This window comes from Mustela putorius, unplaced genomic scaffold, assembly GCF_011764305.1.
Source record: "Mustela putorius furo isolate JIRA1106 unplaced genomic scaffold, ASM1176430v1.1 tig00000831_pilon_pilon_pilon, whole genome shotgun sequence".
In the NCBI taxonomy this organism is placed as follows: domain Eukaryota; kingdom Metazoa; phylum Chordata; class Mammalia; order Carnivora; family Mustelidae; genus Mustela; species Mustela putorius.
In genome coordinates this window covers 2,492,951-2,514,582 of record NW_025421490.1, presented here as the reverse complement: position 1 = coordinate 2,514,582, position 21,632 = coordinate 2,492,951, and the positions used below count along the sequence as shown (strand labels likewise).

The window sequence follows — 21,632 nt, the reverse complement described above, 5'->3', positions numbered from 1 at the left end:
TTTCCTTTCCACCAGCCACCAAAAAAGACATCTAAAAGAGAAAAACCTAAACAGAAAGCTACTTCTAAAAGTAAGAAAACCGTAAAAAGTGCTAATGTTAAGAAGGCAGATAGCAGCACCACCAAGAAGAATCAAAACAGTTCCAAAAAAGGTATGTTAGAATGACACATTTTCAGCAACTCTGAAGGTAGAACTCATGTACTCTAACAGTTTTGAAGTGTGTGTGGCAAATAAACTGCCAAGAAAATTGCCTCGGGGGTTGGGGGAAAGGTATACCAGTTTTTAAAAATAATTTTAATTTTTCAAAATTGACAAAAATGTCAGTGGATGTTATATATCTAATTTATGGAGTGGTGATATATCATCTTACCGGATACCCCTTTTGAGAATCTAATGAAAGCTTATCTTACTTTTAGAAAGTGAATCCGAGGATAGTTCAGATGATGAACCTTTAATTAAAAAATTAAAGAAACCTCCTACAGATGAAGAGTTAAAGGAAACCGTGAAGAAGTTACTGGCCAGTGCCAACTTGGAGGAAGTCACGATGAAGCAGATTTGCAAGGAGGTAATTCGACAAATACTTGGATCATTTTGCTTTTATTTGAAAAATTCTTCCACTCAGCCCTCAGTTCAAAAAGCAGGATTCTTGTGTAAATGCCTTCACCCACTAAATGTCTGCTGAACTGTTACATGCCAGGCATCCTTATAGTGCTTGGGATGCTGCATTCAGTCAGTCCAAGTCTCTGCCTTATTGAAATTACTTCATAAATAACAGTAGGATGTGTACAGTGAAGAAAGTTGAAGTGATACATTCCAAACCACAGAGAAAACTTGATTTTCCTGATCTGGAAACTATTTTTACTGATGCATCCTTAGGTTATGTTAATTTAGAAGAGCAGTCTTGGGGCGCCTGGCTCGCTCAGTTGGAGGAGCCTATGACTCTAGATCCTTCAATCGTGAGTTTGAGCCCCATGTTGGGTGTAGAGATAAAGATTACTTAAATAAATTGGTATTTTAAAAGACAATCTCGTGTACCACCTTAATTTCAGCATTACTGTTATAGGATGGTATAGATCAGGTTTTTAGCTCAGACTTCTGTGAGAAGTTTTTCTGATATGCAGAAAATAAAATGTCCTGATCTTGAATATGATTCCATAGAGATTCCATACCCTAGATCAAAATTGGGAGATTTTAGAATCTAGTGTGTCATGGTTAAACCAAATTAAAATTTCAAATGTACTGAAGGTGAAACATTCTATACTTTTTATTTTTTTTTTTATTTATTTTTTTTTTTTAAAGATTTTATTTATTTATTTGACAGAGATCACAATTAGGCAGAGTCAGGCAGAGAGAGAGAGGAGGAAGCAGGCTCCCTGCTGAGCTGAGAGCCTGATGTGGGACTCGATCCAAGGATCCTGGGATCATGACCTGAGCCGAAGGCAGAGGCTTTAACCCACTGAGCCACCCAGGCGCCCCACATTCTATACTTTTTAAAGACCTTGTTTATTGTTTTGTTTATTCATTTAGCATTCACTGAGCCATACTGTATACCAGGCACTGGGATGGATTTGGGGGTAAAGCCAGGAAATCTATTACTTGACTGTTGGGGGCTTGCGGTTAGGTGAGATAGGAGATGGCTGTTGCAGTGAGTTGGGGACAGTTGGTAAGGGCTGGACTGGAAGCGTGCAGAAGGTGGCACACCGCCACAGAAGAAACTGCACCTGCTTGGGCCTGGGAGGGGGAAAGAGATCCTAGAGCATCAGCTGCGCCATACAGTCGAGCAACATGGACACAGGTGCATAAAATAGGACAGTGACCACAAGGAATAGTAATTTCTTCGTCTGAAGACTAGAGTTGGAAAGAGGTCTTCACAGGAGTTAAGGAAGAAAAGGACAAGTTTCTTAGTACTCATATATGTCTTATTGCAGAGTTTAGTTTTTTCCCTGAAATTAATGGGAGAATTGGGAGGCTCAGTGGAGTATTGGGAGCTGATCGTCAGGGGCCAACACAATCTGATTTTTGAGAGTCATCCCAGACAAATTGAGGACAGATAAAGAATGGGATGATAGTCATGAAACCCCAGTTTGTTATAATCAAAGTTACAGGGTGGCCATAACCAAGTCAGAAATCAAGAGAGCCTGGTGAGCGTTGGCTCATCTGTGGGTGTTAGGACGCGGCTACGTTAACCATCTAGGGAACAGAACAAAGGGTACATTCTGGAAAAAAGAGAAGTTTTGTTCTAGACATTATGAGATGAGGTGCTGGGAACATCCAAGTGATAGAAACTGTGACCATTGTAATTCTTCCAAGGTAGGAGATACAGACGGGGTACTGCTGGGATTAAATCCAGAAGCCTAGATTAGATAAGGTGGCCCAGGCAAGAAGATAGAGGTAAGCAGAGGACAGAGAGTCCTGGAAACCACTCACATCAGAGCGGAGAAGTGATTTCTACAAAATATGAAAAACTGTAGAGAGGTGCTGTCAAAGCCGAGAAAGAGGGGAGACAGTTTCCAGAAGGGGAAGATCATGCCCTCCAGGGGACAATGGGCAAGGGCTGTGGAGAACAGCTAGGGTTCGGGGAGGGGGGCTAGAAATGCCCTGTAAACATGAAAACACTCTTTCCCTACTTGAAGACAAAAGTTTAAATATTTTTGCTATTAGCTTGACAAAATACAAATACTAAGTTTTCATGCTTGGCAAGGGTATAGGGAGACATACTCATGCTTAAAGTTGTAACAACTTTGGAGAACAATTAAGTAGTATCTTTTTTTTAAGATTTTATTTATTTATTTCAGATCACAAGTAGGCAAAGAGGCAGGCAGAGAATGAGAGAGGAGGAAGCAGGCTCCCTGCTGAGCAGAGAGCCCCATGTGGGGCTCAATCCCAGGATCCCGGGATCATGACCTGAGCCGAGGGCTTTAACCCACTGAGCCACCCAGGCGCCCCAATCAAGTAGTATCTTAGAATTTAAATTGCAAATGCCCTTTAACCTAGCAATTCCATTTCTAGGTCTCTATGCTAAAGACATAGTCACATCTGCACAGAATGATTACAGTAATGTTCAGCATGTCTGTTAATATTGAAATCAGAACCTAACTGGCCATCAATAGGGAAATGTTTAAACTGGTACATCAGTATTTTGGGAATTTTGTGTAGCAATTCAAAAGAACATGGAAAAACCTCCCAGGTATTGCCAGCTTTTAAAAACATATAGAGTATTACCCATCTGTGTAAATACCAAAGACAATATTGCCATTGATACATTTATGTGTTTGTGTAAAAACTTGTTTTTAAAGGTCTGGAAGAAAACACAGCGAACCGTTAACTGGTTTCCTCTGAGGGGAGGGACAAGGGCAGAGTGGAGAGAGATGAGTTCTGTGCCTTTAACTTTTGTGAAGACATTTTATGTAATTTTTTAAAAAGATTTATTTATTTACATTGACAGAGATCACAAGTAGGCAGGCAGGCAGAGAGAGAGAGGAGGAAGCAGTGTCCCCGCTGAGCAGAGAGCCCAGTGCGGGGCTCGATCCCAGGACCCTGAGATCACGACCTGAGCCGAAGGCAGAGGCTTTAACCCACTGAGCCACCCAGGCGCCCCAACACTTTGTAATTTTTTGAGGGGATTATTAACAACATGGAGAGGTCAGGTGAGGAGGACTTGTGGAGTTTTTGGACTCAGCAAGTAGGAGATGATCATTCACGTAGTAAGAGGAATTTCGAGGACGGTAAATGCAAGGTTATTTACCCTTGGATTGAGAATGAATTACTAGGGAGGAAAGTGAATAAATTAAAGCTTCTGTTTTGAGCAGCTTGCTTTAGAAAGGAAATTGTAGATAAATGGGAGGTGGGGATACAAGCTGATGAAAGATTTTTAAGAAGGTCCTGGAGAGAAAGCACATGCATATATTAGGCTCGGAGACGGTGCTGGGAGGGCAGGGGAGTGTTCCGGAAAGGGTCCTGGCAGAGGTAAAGGACATAGGGGATATTGATAGATCCAGATACAAACAAGCTAGAGGGGAAGAGGTATGTCAGAAAGTTGAAGGAATGCAAAATGGTGGCTTCTTGGCCAAGAGCGAAAGGGAGAAAGGGATGAAAAGGCCATTGATAGGAACGCAGGAGGAGCTGCTAAAGTATTCGGAGGCATTGCTATAGAGGCCCCAGCGTTGGACACCATGAACTTGAAATGGGGCCAGTCTTTCATTCTTTTTTTTTTCAAAGATTTTATTGATTTGAGGGAGAACAAGTGGGGTGAGGGGCAGAGGGAGCAGACACCCCGCTGAGCAGGGAGCCCGACTCAGGGTCCCTGAGCTGAAGGCAGACGCTTAACCAACTGAACCACCCAGCGCCCCGGGATCTGTCGTTTAAAAGTTGTGTAGAGAAGTTGGTAGGTAGACCCGTTCCGGGCCAGAGCTGTACAGGGGACGAACGAGGGGGAACGACTGGAGTGATGTAAATGATGGATTCTTCGCAGGAATTGGCGGACTGCAGCCTATGGGCCGGATCTATCTTCCCGTCTGCTTTTGTAAATAGTTGAATGTGACAGCAAGCACATCCATTCTTTCCAGCGTGTCTGTGGCAGCTTTCACACCGCAGTGTCATAGTGGAGTGGTTGTGACGGAAACTGTTCCTGGAAAAGCTGAAGCCATTTACTGTCTGTCCCTTCACTGAAAAACTGTCCTTACCTTCACTGCACCTCCGGAGTGAGGCCTGTGGTACAAATGGAGTCAGCCCAGGAGTCACCGTGAAGTTAGGTGGCAGAGCCAGTTGACATGAGAGAGGGCTGTCTGGAAAGGTCTAGGAGTAGAGCACTCCTGGGACCCCCCGGATCTCGGGGAGGTCACCTGGGGGAAGGGATGCAGTGGTGGAGTGGAGGCCCAGGCTCGTCAGAGTTCAAGGTTGAGGATCCTCAGTGGTGTTGGAGGACGTATGAGAGAAGCGTAAGGGAGTCTCTAGGAAACATCTGACAGAGAACCCGCCAATATAAAGAGCTTAGTCCCCTTACCTGAGATCTGAGTGTTGGCCTTGCCTGCGTCTGTTAGCTCCGCTGAGATTCCCAGTAGCGTGTACAACAGTGATTTACTGTCGGCTCGTTTTGGGTCTGGTGAGCGAGAACCCTGAGCGCACGTGCAGCTCTTCGTACACAGCATCCGTTTCTTTATCCAAAGGTGTAAAGCGTATCACTGGATTTCTAAATCTATTTTTAACCTTTTATTTTTTACCATAGGTATATGAAAATTATCCTGCTTATGATTTAACTGAAAGAAAAGATTTCATAAAAACAACTGTTAAAGAGGTAAGTATCTCCATCTTTTCTAATTTTGATCATTTTTGAACATCTAAGGCAAAGGAATGATGTATATCAAATACTGTGTATTTTTCAAAATATTCACGTCACTAAATTGGTCATTTAACCCTCAAATTTTCTCAAGATAGGTGGGGAAAATGTTTTTCCCATTGTAAAGCTTAAAAATACAGTCCGAACAGTAGTGACGAAAGCAGTGTCAGGCTCGCAGTGTATGTGGGCAGCTGGGGGTGTCCCCAGTACTCCCACAGCCATGTGAGCACAGTTGTTGTCCCCCAGAGGCAGAAGATTCACAGTAGCTAGAGTTTGATGTTGGTCCCAACAGATTTCCCAAGGTCACAGTTTAAAAATTTGGGGGGTGGGTATATGATTTTTGTGTTTCTAATGTGCTTTGGGCATAGGAAAATGATGTTTCTCTCATTGCAGCTGATTTCCTGAGGCAGAGGAGACAGATGACTTGTCCCGTGGATGTAAAGATCTGATTTATACCATTATACCAGCAAAGAGAATGTATTTCCTTTTCTAAATCCCTGCAGGCATTGTGTTGGTAGAACTTATTGCCGATCTTTTTATCTTGAGTGTTAAGTAAATTTGAGTTTGTTGTTTTAAATTGCATTTCTATGCAGTTTTTAGTTTAAAATTTTGCATGGCAGTAACTGTTCCTTGCTTTTATAGCTGTATTTTGTACATTTTGGATTTCTTTATATGAGATTGTAGATTCTCGAACTGTTGTAGTTTTTAGCGCGCTTAGTAGTAGTCTCTTGTTTCGGACACACTTTTAATCAAGTAGAACAAACCATTACTGACATTTATACATGCAGAGACTATGGCAGTATTTAGTACACGAAATATTTTGAATACACATCTGTCAGTGGCGGTGTGTTCATCATATTAAAAATATACAGGCTTCAGCTATTGAGATTAAATTGGAAATTTTCTGCATGTGTATATATGTCAAATTGTCAGCATGACAAAAGTGACAGATGTTATTTTTGTATTTTTAAAAACAAATTTGTTGTATATAAAGTTTTTTTATTTCTTTTGTGCAGATCACTTTTTAAACTCCTCTAGGTAGGTATCTTTACAGTTCTAAACTATGAAATGTCAGTGTTCGGCCATATGGTATGACGGAGCAGTGAAAGTCAGAATTCAGTGGGGAAAACACTGAAGGAACAGACCGTTCTCTGCTTTGCCTCAGAAGTGTCATCAGGTTGTAGTTTTAGTGTTAATTCTGCAAGTGTCTGTAGATACATTTTATATTAGGGATCAACCAAATCAGTACATCAGAACTTCAAAATTTGGGGACAGGGTGGGAGTACGTTCAAGCACATTTGGCTTATGATAAATGAACTGATTTTTATTAACTGCTTTTGCCCATATAAAATGCTGATATTTACAGGAAACCGGGCCACCTTTATAATTATGATAAATGTACCAAGTATAATGCTAGAAGATAATGTGTAGGCAATAGTGGGTATCTCTGACACAATATTTCTCAAAAGTGATAAAAGACTTATTTTTAACATTAAAGAAGTTTAATGTATTTGTGGAATCAGGGCTTTTGGGTTTTAAATTTTGGCCAATCAGGATGCTAGGTGATCAGTATACAGACCACTCCCGAATGAGACTATTTTGTCTTTTAAATTGTCTTAATCAGTTTATTGAATAATCTCTGAATTTTAAAGTAAAACAATGCTACTTATGAGAGAACTAGGCCTTTGATAAACCAGTTGAGCATTTAAAATAAAAATCCATCCATAAAAATGGTGTGTGTTGACTGTTAGGGTTTAAACAGGTTTGACTTGTTTATGGATAAATGCAAATGAACGGAGTAAACAACTAAATGAGACCCAAGAATTGGCCTTTGATTTTAAATATTTAATTTGTTCCTATAAACCTTGTCAATAAAAATAATAAATCCATGCTCTTGTCTCCTGCATTAATGTCTTATGGTTCTTGTAGCATTTCCCCCCAGCTGAGGAACTCAGAACAGGTTTTTAGGTGGATTTAGCCCCACGATCCCAGTTAATTTGGAGTGCTGTTCAGAGATAACGGCGCACGGTTACATGAGCACGTACACGATGGAGAGGTCCCCAAGGAAAACCGGGAAGTGATCTCACAGAAGGTAGGTGAGTACAGTTACCAACTGTTTATTTTAGATCATTTACTTGAAAGGGGGTGAGCAAGTAAGACCTAGGAACTAAAAACAAAGTCTACAGAAGGCTTGGAGGAGAGGGGACGGGTGAGGTAGCATGCGAGTTCCCGGGGAAGGCGTAGCTGATGCGAGTGCGCTCGTCACTCTACAGTACACAGAGTATTTGAAAAACAAGTCTAGTTTTTATTAAGTAGTTATACACAACCAGCTGTTCACAATCTGCAGTTGAAACACTGTGTATTCACTGCTATTCAATTACAAAATCTTCAAACAGTGAAAAACCATAATCAAGAGGAAAAGTACCGTGGTTCCTTAACGAAAAAAAAGTCAAATGATGTCACTTAAGACAGGAAATTTTTTACATACACATTTACTGTACTTCAGCTAACGAGGTTCGCTTATAGCACAGTACAAGTTTAAGTGCCCAGAGACTAAACAGTTGTGAGCCATTTCAAACTTAAAATACTTTGCCTTTACGAACACATGCTATTCTTTAAACACTTTAATACATAGTATTTTAAAGCAGAATACTTCCCAATCAGTACCAGTGACTCTCATCAGATAATCTAAATCTCAGCATTTTGCTGTGTTAACCCAACTTTGAAACCAATTTACTACTGTTTGCTTTTCTGTGTTTGTATCATACTCTGATGGGGACGGATGTGTCTAAGTTCTGTGTAAAGTTTGCATAAAATACACTGTTTCTACTTAGAAGTGGACTTTAAATTTTAAAAATACCTAATATTTTGCAAAGTCTTTAAAATCATTTTGAGTCCCTTTTTGAAGCAGACTAATATGATTGAAAGAACTGTTAAGACTTTTTAAAACAAAAGCACTTAAGTTACCATCCACTTTTTTAATTTGGCAAGATAAGCATCCTGAAGACCCTGAAATCATTGTTTTAAATGAATTATTTTGTCATGAGTGAAAAAAGGAAAATGTATCTGCCATGTTCTCAGGCTTTTAAGATATGGCTTTAAATGTGTAATATTTACCAGGATATCACATTTTTCTGCAGTTTTCCAGTGGACCTGCCTATGGAATATTGAAAACATAATGCTGTAAAAAATACTCTTAAGAGTTTGATTCTGTTATTTTAAAAAGAGGCAGTAGAGGGAGTTTTTTATTAAAGTATTCTGACAAGAAAGATCTTTTTGCTAGTGGTTGCCAAAAGTAAGGCTATTTAAAGTGTACCATCCATCCCAACTTGGCTCTTAGAAAAAGAGCCATATTCTAATTGGCCTAAAGTATGAAGACTATAGTATCTCTACCCCATTCTAAGTGATAGAATACCTGTGCTGTTTAAGGAATTGGAAATTTTGCTGTTTTGCCAATGAGTGCACAAATCTAAAATGTATCACAAAAGATACCTGAATTTAAATTTTTGAATAACCCAATGGAAAGAAATATGTACAATATAAAACAGTCTGGAAGTTTCATTTACTTTCAGCTGAAGAGTTTGTGCTGTATCTGACACAGAAAGATTTGTATCTAAATTTTAAGTAAAAGCTCAATATTGGAGCTTTATGAAAGTCTTAAGGCTCATTGGCAAAGATACTAATAAACTGTCACAGAAGAAAAATACATGGCTTTTTCTGGTATTCTAATGATTGCTGCTTGGTTTCTCAATGTTTGAAAACTGATGAGTCCAACAAAATGTCCAATTTAAAGGGAGTCTCCAACCATGGAAGAAATCCTACCCAAAATCTTAATTTAAGGTTCCTTCTGCCTTATTCTGAAATACAGAAAACTTAGCCCTAATCAGCCTGTGGAAAAAGCAAATCTAAGTGCTTCGAAAGGATTCTTGGGGCTAATGCTCTCAGAGAAGGTTTTCCGTTCGGTTCTATGAAAGTGAGGTTTAACATGTGTTTCAGACGTTCCCGTCTGGGGCACAGAAGAAAGCCGGGTCCACACAAATTCTGTTCAGAAGGCTGCGATCTTGCTTGCTTCTCGAACGCCACTCAAATATGCCCCTGTAACAGTCTGTGGAAAATGCCTGTTTGTTGCCTGTAAGAAATAAGTGCGTAGCAGAAGGTCATGTATAAGGATCTCAAATGGTAATAAGCAAATAATCTGTACAAGCTTATACTTTAGATGGACGGCACTCCTTTGTGCTCTTACGAACACTACGCCGCCATCACTGCCCCTGAACTTCTCTGGTTAGCCCGTCATACCTCACCCGATCATTGCACAACTTACTCTACAGTCCTGTGAGGTACTGTGTGCCGGTCCTTAGGATACCACCTCTCTGTACCATGTGCCGGAACTAAGGGGAATGACTAAGACACAGTCAGTGCCCCACCCCCACCAGACAAGTAATCTCGCTGTTCGAATCGGCAGTGAGGGAGGCAACGAGCACGAACCCCTCCGTCCACAGTTGGAGTTTCGCTCGATGGCGGCAACGGACAGAGCTGTGTTACTCAACAGGAAGGGGAAAGAAAAGGTGAGGACTGGCACTGGGAGAAACCCCCTTTCCAGGAGACTAGCTAGAACACAACCAGCAAGCCAAGAAGGGGAAAAGAGTCCCGACCTGCGCCGCTGGGGGCAGGGACAATGACCAGGTCTGGGAGGCAGCTGTGGCAGAGCTGGTGAGCGCGCCTCGGAAGACGGGGAAGGACACGAAACCGCTCCGTGTGAACTAAGCTACTGCCAGGTCACCCGGGTGAATGGCTGGGATGGAGGGGAAAGGTCCGGTGCCAAAGACGTCAATGAATGGAGGTAATGTGGTCAGGAGGTGCCTGCCGTCCACGTACTGGTGGGGGAGGGGGCAGGAACTTCGCAGAAATAGGTTTAAAATTGTTCTTTAACTGTGAGGTTAAAGAAGCCCAACAGAGCTGCTCCTGGAAGCAGCTGACTGGCTGCTCAGCCTGTAGTCCTGCTCTGTTCCCACAAAGCTGGCTCTGCAGCCCAATGACTCTGCAATAGCCAGCTTTTCAATGATACTCTTCTGGAGTCCTCCAGAAGTCCGGAAGAGAAAAGAACACCCACTCCATTTTCTTTGACACTAGAAAATGCGTGTGCTCCTAAGCTAACATACAAAGCATGAAAACATGAAAGGGTGCTGAGAACTGCCTTTACTCTGCTCCGTTTGGGAAAGGTAGTGGCGTGGGGGTGGGGGTCAGAAGCAACCAATTCACCCCCCAAAGAATCCTTTAAAATTCTCAGCCACCAGAGGCATCAAGAACCACAGAGACAGAGGTTGGGCGTGAGTGGAAACAGGACTGAAGGCTACGAAGAGCAAGTTGGACCCTCACTGGCTTCCCGCTCCCACCACCTCAACCGGAGATCTGGGGAGGCAAGGGTGAGGCACCAAACCATGCGGGGATTGAGTCAAGTCTTCATAACCAAGAGCAAAGCTTTCGGCTCCCAGGACGTCAGGAGCTGCCACCAAGCAAAGGGAAACTACATGTTCCCAGAGGCAAGAGCTACAGATAGACACACTGATGTTTGCGGATCCAACCGGCCGCTGGCCAGCTTGCGGTCACTCTTGGTAGGCTTTTATAAAGATGCCTCACTCAGATCTAAGCAGTCAAGGGTGGGATACCTGGACATGTGGGAGGCAGAGGCTAAAGGAAACAAAACAGGAACTCAGTCATGAAGAGGGTGCCACCGAGGAATAATCCGAGGACAAGAATGTCCTCATAAAAGAGACAAAATTTACAAAGTTCAAGGGTGGGAAGTTGAATCTCCCCACAACACGGTAAGATGACAGAAACGAGTAACAGCAAAGAAAAAAATCAAGATAATCAATTCAGGAGTTCCCATATATGTAACAGAAGATCTAGAAATAAGAGGGGGAAAATGTGGGGAGAGAATGATCAGAAGTGCAGAAACCAAGGACTGAAGGATAGGAGTGTCTAGATTACACACAAGCGAAAATGGGCACAGAAAAGAGTGGTAAAACAGCAAAACATTTCTCAACAAAAATAAACCAAGACAGAAGTTGTGCCACTTCATACCCATTACGATGGCCATTATCAAAAACCCACAGAAAATCACGGGGCGCCTGGGTGGCTCAGTTAGTTGAATGTCTGACTCTTGACTTGGCTCAGGTTAGGATCTCAGGGTCATGAAATTGAACCAAGCACCAGGTTTCCCCCGGTCAATGTAGAGTCTGCTTGAGATTCTCTCTCCCTTTGACCCTCCCCACCCACACATACACTCTCTCTAAAATAATAAATCAGTCTTAAAAAATTAAGTCTCAAGTGTCGGAAGTGACTGCTGATGGGGTGTAAACTGATGCCATTACTGTAGGAACCAGTGTAGTGGCTCTTCAAAGAGTTAACCAGAGAGTTTGTGTATGACCCGGCAATGCCTTTTCTGGGCATATGCCCCAGAGAACCCAAAAGAGGTTCCTGAAGATCTGCACACACCGTGTTCCCAGCAGCATCACTCACAGTGGCCAAAAGGTAGTAGCAGCTCAAGCATCCAGGACGCGAATGTGTACACGGAATGTCATCTGTCAGGCGCCTGGGGTTAAGCAGTGGGTTAAGCATCTAGCCTCAGCTCAGGTCATGGTTTCAGGGTCCTGGGATCGAGCCCCGCATCAGGCTCCCTGCTCAGGGGGAAGCCTGCTTCCCCCTCTCCCTCTCTTGCTCGTGCTCTAATAAATACTTTTTTAAAAATGTGATCTATAAACGCAATGGACTATATTCAGTCTTAAAAGGGAAGGATATTTTGACCCGTGCCACAATCTGGATGAACCTTTAAGAACATTCTGCTGCAGGAAATAAGCCAATCATGAAAGGAAACACACGGTTCCTTCCACTGGGAGGATGGGGCACCCAGAACAATCCGTAGAGACGCAGTAGAGATGTGGCGGCCAGGGGTGGAGGGAGGGGGAGCGGGGAGTGTCGTTTCACTGGGACCGACTATCAGTTCCACAGGATGAAGATGTTCTGGAGGGGACAGTGGTGATGGGGGCACAGCAGCGTCAATGTACTTGATCCCACTGAACTGCAGACCTGAAAACAGGCAAGACGGTAAAAGCCTCATTCTAGATGGAAATGGGCACTTTCGTTCACGGTGTCCGGAACCTGACTGCGGCTACACCGAGACGGGGCGGGGGGGCAGAGCGCTTCTGTCCCAGCAAGTGTCCCACAGGGGTGACCACGAGACCCCCAACAGTCTCTGCGAGGCTCATGCACTGCAGTGGGAGTAACGAGACTCCTCAATATTAGAAACAAGGAAGAAAAATACTTTTAGATCATTTGCCAAAAGCACAATCCATGTAGTTCCTACAGTTCGACTTCTCAGGCCCTGACAAAGAAACTGGATCCCAAAGATGACAGGTGGGGAGTTGGTGACGTCTGTCCACGTTAAGTGGAGCTCAGAGAAGCCCAACCACAAGAACTGTGGGTTGACTGACAGCAACAACTGCCGACTCAACAGAAGTTCTTTATGGACTTAAAAGAAGTTATGATGGTAAACTGTACGTTGTGCATAATCTACCACAGTTTAAAACAAACACTAAAAAGAAAGGAGAGAGTAATCTAGAAAATACAACGCCAAGCCTGGAGAGCGGGAAGGAGGGGTCCCTGAGATCAACCAGTGCAGACCAGCGCACCGGCCAAGGGACGCCAGGAAGGGGGTTTCCAAAAGTGGAGTGAACATTCCAGGTCCCAGGGACTTGGTGGTGCTCTGGGGACGACGGCGGGGCGGGGGACAGAGCACCGAGCTACTGAGCACAAGGGCCATGACGACTGTCAAAGCTGCATGAACACCTCAGCCCTGCAGGAAGCCACGTCACAGGAGCACCAATGCGCTTCCCCAGTGTGAAAGCCCCACACCACACGGGCCACATCGTCAGCTGAGAGGAAGCCAGCGGCCCAAGTCGACCTCGTCACAACAGAAGTCAACAGCAGAAATGTTTGGAAACAGGAAGTAAATTCCCAAAGCAACGACAGAAAGGGTTAAAAACAGCTGTCCTGGGAGGGGGAGGAGGGTGTTGAGGGGGCATCTGTTGTCCTGCGTCATGATGTGTGTGTGTGTGTGTGGTTTTTTTAAGCTTTATTTGAGGGAGAGAGCGTGCGGGAGTTAGGGGACAGGGAGAGAGGGCAGCAGCCTCCATCCTGGCACGGAGCCCCACTGCGGGGCTCGATCTCACCATCCTGAGATCAGGACCTGAGCTGAAATCCGAGTCAGACGCTTAAGGGACTGCACCACCCAGGTGTCCCCGGGGTCAGAACACTTTGACCATATCTGACTTTGCTTCGAAACCCTGGACATACCCCACTTCAATTTAAAGAAAGTAAGTAAAAGGCATCTGGTTCGGGACCCCGACACGCACCTCCCCGGCGAAGAAGACTGTTCCTTGTATCTCCTCAGCGATGATGTCGTAGGCTTCCCCGCTCCCGCCTGTCTTCACAAAGCTGTACGCCATCTGGATCCAGGGGTCTGTGCTCCACCGAGTGACAAAATACTTTGTGGGATCTGGGACTTCCTGTGTCAAGCAGAAGGAACCATGAACCAGGATCCAAGAGGGACTGAGACAGCTGTGGCCTGGAGCAGCGACCCCCAGGCCCCCGCCTCTAGAAATGGGCTCATCCCTCTGCACTGGCCCCTACCGTCCCCTGCATCCAGCCTGGCCCTGGACTTGTGTGGCATCCTTGACGCCCCGCCCAAACTCTGCAACCTCCCAACGTCTCCCATCTACACCGTCCCCAGCCAGAGACGCAGGCCCCCCCACCCAGGCCGGCCCTCGCCAGCGGCTAAGACTCGGGGCGGCCCTGGCTGCGGGGCAGCCCAGCAGGTGCTACGATGGCAGAAGAGGGGCCGGTGGGCCGGAGCAGAAGGGAAGGGGGCAGCCCTGGGACGGGCTGGAATCCTTAACAGCCTTCACAGAACGGCCGTAGGATGCTATGTTTCACATTCACTAAGTTTCAAATAATTCTATGCTTTCGACAGGCGCCAGCAGGAAAACTATTTCTACAGAAACAAGGTGCTCAGTTTCCAAATAACTAGCATGGAAACAAGTTTGGGGGCAAAAACCCCAAGTGAGGGACAACTGTAAGACATGATCACATCACGTAAAATAAGCAACACCCCCACCCCCCACCAGGGAGGCCTCTCTTTCTCTAATTTATGTAACTTTTGAGTCATTTCAGTTCTTTCTACTCCCACTCCTTTATTTGGAAAAGATGGAAGCCGCACCATTTCCAGGTCTCCAGAAATGGTGAGATTTGGTAGCCTGGCAAATAGCACGGACCCTGAGCTCCTCGGAGAAAAAAGACAGAGAAGGGACGAGCTGCGTCTGTGGGGTGGGCGAAAATTCTGGACAACATCCCTTCAGAAGGGAAGCTGTCAAAGCTTGCTGGGGTGTGGGGTAATCCCGGACGTCGGGGAAACGCGGAGCTCCCGCCATCCCCGGGAGAGCAGGGCCGCGGCGCCGGCTGCAGCGCACACACTCCCACGGGAACCGCACAGGAGACCAGCCCGGCCTCTGCAGGAATGCCGTGCAAATCCGTGCCGCGGTCCACATTCTAGGCAGTTCCCCAGCGAACAGCCACGCTCTGTGGATTAGCAAACAGGAGGGAGGGAGGGAGGGAGTGCGTGATGTGAGCAAAAAAGGAAGACCGTGGTGTGACGGGTGGTAGGAATATCGCTGCAGGCTCTGTGTGTCCCCCTAAAATTCCTACGTTGCTGCCCCTCGCCCCAGCACCTCCGAAGGGGTCACTATCCGAGAACGGGCCGTCCGTGAGGCAATCCCGTTAGAGCCTCCGGGTGGGCTCTGACCCAGGAGGACTGGTGTCCTTGCGAGAAGAGGGGAGGAGGACATGGACAAGCACAGAGGGAAGGGCGAGTGAGGTGGCCGGGAGCAGCGGCCATCTGCAGGCCACGGAGGGCGGGCGGCCTCCGAAGGAACCAGACCCGCCGGCACCTGCTCTCGGACTTCCGGCCCCAGCCCGGGGAGAAAATGCGCGGCTGTGGTTCCCGCCACCCAGTCGGCTGTCTGCCACGCTGGCCCGTGCGGACCGGCGCAGGCGCAGAGCTTTCATCCTCGGGGCTCCCGCCGCGGAGAGCGCGCTGGTTCTCTGACCTGCTCCTTGAACAGCTCCCGGAGCACAGCCATGCACAGCTGCAGCACCTGCTTGTCGTCCAGGGTCCTGACGGACGCCACGGCCTCCCCGGCGACCACCGACATCAGCACGCTGTGCTGCTTCTGCAGACGGGAGAGGAAGGCCCTGGCAGTTCACGTTCTCTGCTTTCAGGACGGAAGTCCCCAGCCCCTGTGCTCACAAGCACCCCCGACCCCGCAGCCCCTCCCCACCCTCGTCTCGGTCCCCAGCCCACTTCCCTCACAAAACTCCTTATTCATCTAGACATTCTGTGGCAGGAAGGAGGGTAAATAGGAAGGCTCAGGGATGCTCTAGGCTTTCCCCTCGTACGAGCTCGTTCTAGAAGAAACAGGATGGAGAAGGCATGTCTGCAGGTACAATAAGAGAAAAATCCTTCTCATTCGGTAAAGAAATTTTGCCCATGGCTCCCAAGGGAAACCTTTGAAGATGAAGTTTCTTGGGAGGAAGAAGAAAAGGGAACAAGAATGATCTGCAGGAACCAGTAGTTCCTCTCCTGTCCCAGGCCCGCCCCTCGCCCTCTGGGCCGCTCACAGGAGGACCCTCGAGAGCGGTGTTCAGGTCCCACTCATCACCGTGCCGCGCTGACTTGCCCCAAGAGGACGCCCCACCGGCCCGAGAGACCAGTTTCCTAAAGCAACTGATCCACTGCCCGGGGAGCAACGACCGCCCTTGAAGAGCACACGGCAGGTGGTGGGGCTGCCGCAGGACAACGGCCCAGGCCCAACATCCTCAAGCACAGCAACACGGACCCAGAGCGTCCACCGTGCCCTTCGGCTCCGCAGTGTGACCGGATTCTAACTGCAGCAGGGGAACTTGAGCCACATTTCGCCAGCGACTTACCTGGGGATCCATGTCATAGAACACAGCGAAAAGCCCCCGCTTGCTGGCGCTAGGAGGTACGTGACCAAAAAAGTCAGCCCCTTGAACTTTACTGTCCCAAAATCGGTAAGGGAATTGCAAGGCAATCTGGAAAGTGAGCAAGAGAGGGAGAGGGTTAGGAGTCCCTGGGATCAGGAGTATGGCAAGCTCTAAGAAGCTACCTACAGTTCTGGACTGAAGAGCTAGGCATGGAAAACAAACCTAAACGCGCCCTTTCCATGCACCTGTCTTGTTGTCCTCTCGTGAGCATCTGGCTTTTTGTGCTGTTTAGTCCCATACTCCCACCGATGATGGGGGACCCACCAGCAACCACCAGGCTGATGGGAAGATGCAAAGCATTCCTAAGACCGGGTCTGGAAGCAAACGTCGCTACGACCAATTCTAGCCACCCCTAGGGCCGCCAGGATCCGCTGAAACCCTCGCGTTTCTGCTAGAGATTTTAAAGGCAGAGGAACTGAAACTCTCTCCTCACTGGGACCAATTAATGGAGGGCAGGCAAAGAAAGCAGCCCAAAAAAAGACAAAAAAAAAATAGCTACGTTTTTCCATATTTATATGCCAAGTTAAAATTCTGAATAATAAGATTCATTTTCCTAATGTCAAAATTCAGACCTTGGCCCAGCTTTCCTCCTCTCGTTTTGCTAGTATCCTTCTGTATTCTTCATGAATGATTATTCAAATGTAAAGAAAATCTTTGAATTTTATTTGAATTAAAAAATTATCCCCTACTGCCCAATACCATAAGGAACTGCAGTCACCCGGCTTGAGTAACTTGTCACCTTTTCAATGATGCCTGCACCTAAGCTGTTGATAGCCTTCATCTTCTTTTCTGACAGTGGTGGGTTAAAGTGGATGGCACCCTTCTGCAGTAAGGCCAGTGGGACCGTGACTAATACCTGTGAGAAAAAATGAACAATGAACACATGAAAGCAACTGAACCTAACACCACAACCAATCAGTGGGTTCATTTCCAGGAAAATCTCAACACACAAAGGACATTTCTCCCTACTGCCAATCATGAGACTGTCAACGTCCCATGTTATACTGGGAAGAGCAAGTGCGTCATGTACCATTGGCCAGGCTGTTCACTGCACAAGGGTGCCTGGCTGAGCAGAAGTGGCATCCACATGGAAGAACTCACAGAAAGGTCTTGATGGTTTAGAATAACCCTGGGTAGAAAGGGTCAGTAGATCCCAATCCTGAAAAGCAGTACTATAATAGGAAATAATCCTAAATATGGAATCAGGAAACTATATTTATCATATCTGACACTTTCTAGTGTGTGGCCAATACCTGCCCTGCTAACCTCAAAGAACTAAGGTAAGGCTTAAAATGAAAACTCTTACAACATACATCAATATGTTACATAAATGGTAAAGCACATCAAAAACAGTACAGAGTATTATAATCACAGAGAGCCACAAAAATTTTTTTTAAGGAGAAAACAATTTATCGCAGGGTCTCCAATGGCTCACAAAATCATTCAGGAGAACTGAAGTAACAGGTGCTAACAGAGCCTTCAAGAATGACCCTCCAAGTCCCATCACAGAACCCAGCTTCAAAGAGCTGCTGTCTCTGCATACAGTCGGGACATCTCTGGCTCCAGAGCCACGTCACCATGACCAGCGCCAGAAGCCATCACTCCTGCTGCCAGCTCGAGAATCGTGCCGCTTACAGAACAAGCTGCACCAGCAACGTGGGCTCCTGAGGCCCTGCCTTGTGACTCCCCTGCAGAGAGGGAGTGGACCCTGGGGCCTCCACCGGCCCCGCTGCAGGAGAGCCTGACACCTTGACCGTCCTGCTCGTCGAAAGTGAAGCAGAAGCCACACCAGGGCTTCCAAGTCTCCCACTAGTGTGGCTGAGTGGCTGCACCATTTCCATCCAGAACCTCAGTTGCTAGGGAGTCTGGGAAGTGTGTGTGTGTGTGTGTGTGTGTGTGTGTGTGTGTGTGTCTCTACTTCCGCCAGCTATGCTGGGGGCCTGCACAGCAGGAGCAGAGTGCCATGGAACTGAATGCCAACCACTCTAGCTACCAGAACCCTCACCAAAGACTGAGTGTGCTTGGCTTGAACCCCAACTCCAGGATCCCAGGAAGGCCAGAGTTCTTCCTATCATTGTGTCACTATTTTCTGCCACAGGGAACATGCAGAAAGTATTTTCAGTGTCATCACCATGAAATCAAAAAAAAGGGGAGGGGGCGGCGCATGGGCGGCTCAGTTGGTTAATCGTCTGCCTTCAGCTCAGGTCACGATCCCACGGTCCTGGGATGGAGCCCCGTGCCAGGCTCCCTGCTCAGCAGGAGCCTGCTTCTCCCTCTCCCTGTCCCCCTGCTCCTGTGCTCTGTTTCTCTGTCAAATAAATACATAAAATCTTTTTTTTAAAAAAGGAGCAATTGTTCTCGTGGATGCATAGGAACTTCAAGGAAATAAGATCTAGATTTTAAGATTTTATTTATTTATTTATTTGTCAGTGAGAAAGCAACTGTATAAACAGGGGGAGCAGCAGGCAGAACAAGAAGCAGGCTCCCCACTAAGCAGGGACTCGGTCCCAGGACCCCAAGATCATGACCTGAGCTGAAGGCAGGCACTTGACCGACGAAGCCACTCGGGCATCCCAGATCGAGATATTTTCTTAACAACCAAAAAGCTTTCAAAAGCACATGAACTGGGCACCTGAGTGGCTCAGTGGGTTAAGCCTCTGCTTTCGGCTCAGGTCATGATCTCAGGGTCCTGCCACTGGGTCCCCCATCAGGCTCTTGCTCATCGGGGAGCCTGCTGCCCCCTTCCTCTGCTGCCTGTCTACTTGTGATCTCTCTCTGTCAAATAAATAAATAAAATCTTAAAAAAAAAAAAAGCCCATGAGCTAAGGTAAACAGGCGGAAGAGATAAACAGAGCTGGCCAGAGACTCATACCAGCTCTCCGGGCAAGCAGCCTGGAGACCCGCACTGCAGCTTTGTTTGTAAACGTTTGTGGGTGTGTCAGGCTGGGGCGGTCATCCTTCACTTACAAGTTGGTTTGGAAACTTCCAATTCAAACCATGTGAGGCGTGCAGACTACCATAAAAATAAAAAGACTTTAAACATTTCGGAGCAGACTTTGAAACACGGCTCTGCCCTAATACCCCTGGAGAGTCGGATCCAAAGAAAGGAATGCAAAGGTGCCTGGTCAGGGTCAGGCAGAGGGTGACCTAGCAGACGGTGACCCAGCAGGGGCCGCCAAGAGGCAGAGTCACAAAATCCCAGAGGTTCAGCCATCAGCTAATGTACAATTTTACAAAGAGGTATTTAAAAAAAATTTCACCACCAGGAGGAGCCTCAGATATTAGCCTGACTCTCACTTTGGGGCTCACAGTAGAGGACACTGTCGCTGGCCCGGCCGCAGGCTGGACTGACCGGGGGAAGCATTACAGACATGACCAGCCCGAGTCCCTGAGAACCTGTGCGGGGAGGAGCTCTGGCTGCGGTTTTTCTTCCTAAGCCCCTCATGGGCGGTTCCCATGTGAGCCGGGACTAAGCAGCACTACAGTCCGAAGGCTGCATCCCACCAGCCCCAACGCCCCCGCTAGCCAATGGCGGGAGTGACAGGAGGATCTGCCCCGTGGGCTCATACCCTAAACCCCGTCTCTTCACTTGACATGCAATTCTTAGGAGCATCGTGGGCCGTGGAGTACCTGGAAATAACTGGAAAGTGCAGAGCACAGCTAATCTAGGAACCAGTGATAGTCTTTCAGTTATACATTTGGGTCCTCATTTGAGACATAAATAAATCGAAATAAACTTATGGGGCTTATTCATCCCTTCTGCTTCAAGGAAGCACCCCTGTTCTCCCCAGCAATACAGAAATCTCCGTGTGACATCCCAGAGTATAACACCTTCCACTGTCCACCTACTGAAGTTTATAAAAAATCCCAATAATATAAAAGTTCTCCTGACAGTTTCAAAATGAAAACACAGAGCTGCCTTGAACAGAAAAATGATCCCATAGCAAAACAAACTACAAAAAAAAAAAAAAAAAAAAAACCACCGCCAACTTGGAAAGTACCAAGAATTAAACAAAATAAACTTTTTTTTTGGTAATACACAACTTCTCAGAGCCTTTAACATACTCATACTTAACCCAAAAAGTAGACTGCAGTACACAGTACTTTTCAAACTTATTTGGCCAAAGGATTTTTTATATTCAACTCTCAGGACTCATGTACCACAAGAAACACTTTTCAGAATTCCACCTACCATGAAATCCATATGGTGTTAGATCAATTATCTCAGATCTGCAGACCCACACAGGATTGAGTGGAGACAGGTAAGTCTTCAGGACTCCATCTCCAGGCAGATTGCCAAAGGCAAACTACTTGGTGGAAAACACGGTTTTCCCAGACCCCCAGGCCCGTAGCAGCACCTAGTGAAATTCTAGCACCTACCTTTTGTGCTGTATACCCTGTCCCATCCATAATGGTAACCTGCACTTCATCTCCAGAATAGTCAATGCTCTGTACCTGCTCGAGAAAAACAATCATGAAAACCATGAGACGGAGCCGTACGATCCAGGATCCTCTAAGTATATCGTGTGAATTTCTATCTCCAAGACGCCAAAGAATCACTTTCTGGCATTCAGAGATCTGAACGACATTTACAGCTTACTTCAGGGAACTCTCACCCAGTCATTAAAATTTATAAACACTGTCAGAATTATGGAAAATCTTTAAAATCGCTTATCTAAAGTGAAGGATACACATAAGTTACAGCCCCTGTGATCAGAGCAATGCGCAGTGCGAACGCATAGGGACAAACACGCGAAGGGAAAAATTTCCGAATGAACACAGATGCACAGCGTCAGGGAGGTCATGAGAATCCCGCACACATGAGTAACCAAGATGCATCTGCACCACGGCTGCTTCCAAACAGCGGGGCTACCTAATGAACGAGGTCACGGCAAGCACCTGTCTCCTGTGTCATCCACGCGCCCCATGCTTCCCACCCTCCAAACACAAGGTCAATTCAGAGCTCCCCCCGTCCAACGCTGTCAACACTCACTGGAGACTCGAGCCGAATGTCTAGGCCTTCTGCCAGTTTCTCAATGATTACGGAGTAGCCAGGCATTAGCAGAGTGTGGTCACCAGCGAACTGGGCAAAGAATTCGTTGTGGTCCCAGGAGCGAGCAGACACCTGGGAAGCGATAATGTGCAGGAAAGCTTATTTTTTTGTCTGTCTGTCTGTCTA

General features: G+C 46.5%; 2 protein-coding genes across 4 annotated transcripts in view; one reads left to right on the top strand and one right to left on the bottom strand.

The window, feature by feature from the left end:
- Positions 1 to 7,224, top strand: part of DEK (DEK proto-oncogene) — a 34,422-nt gene extending 27,198 nt beyond the window's left edge. For both annotated transcript variants that reach the window (XM_045085072.1, XM_045085073.1), the window contains exons 8-11: positions 16 to 151; positions 417 to 565; positions 5,225 to 5,293; positions 5,729 to 7,224. In XM_045085072.1, the coding sequence (XP_044941007.1) occupies positions 16 to 151; positions 417 to 565; positions 5,225 to 5,293; positions 5,729 to 5,740 (366 nt within the window). In that variant the 3' untranslated portion in view covers positions 5,741 to 7,224. The remainder of the gene's footprint in view (positions 1 to 15; positions 152 to 416; positions 566 to 5,224; positions 5,294 to 5,728) is intronic.
- A 395-nt stretch (positions 7,225 to 7,619) lies between these two features.
- Positions 7,620 to 21,632, bottom strand: part of KDM1B (lysine demethylase 1B) — a 60,176-nt gene continuing 46,163 nt past the window's right edge. For both annotated transcript variants that reach the window (XM_045085070.1, XM_045085071.1), the window contains 7 exons: positions 21,447 to 21,578; positions 20,834 to 20,908; positions 17,193 to 17,309; positions 16,376 to 16,501; positions 15,496 to 15,618; positions 13,747 to 13,899; positions 7,620 to 9,464 (listed from right to left, as the gene is read on the bottom strand). In XM_045085070.1, coding sequence (XP_044941005.1) covers positions 9,381 to 9,464; positions 13,747 to 13,899; positions 15,496 to 15,618; positions 16,376 to 16,501; positions 17,193 to 17,309; positions 20,834 to 20,908; positions 21,447 to 21,578 — 810 coding nt within the window. In that variant the 3' untranslated portion in view covers positions 7,620 to 9,380. The remainder of the gene's footprint in view (positions 9,465 to 13,746; positions 13,900 to 15,495; positions 15,619 to 16,375; positions 16,502 to 17,192; positions 17,310 to 20,833; positions 20,909 to 21,446; positions 21,579 to 21,632) is intronic.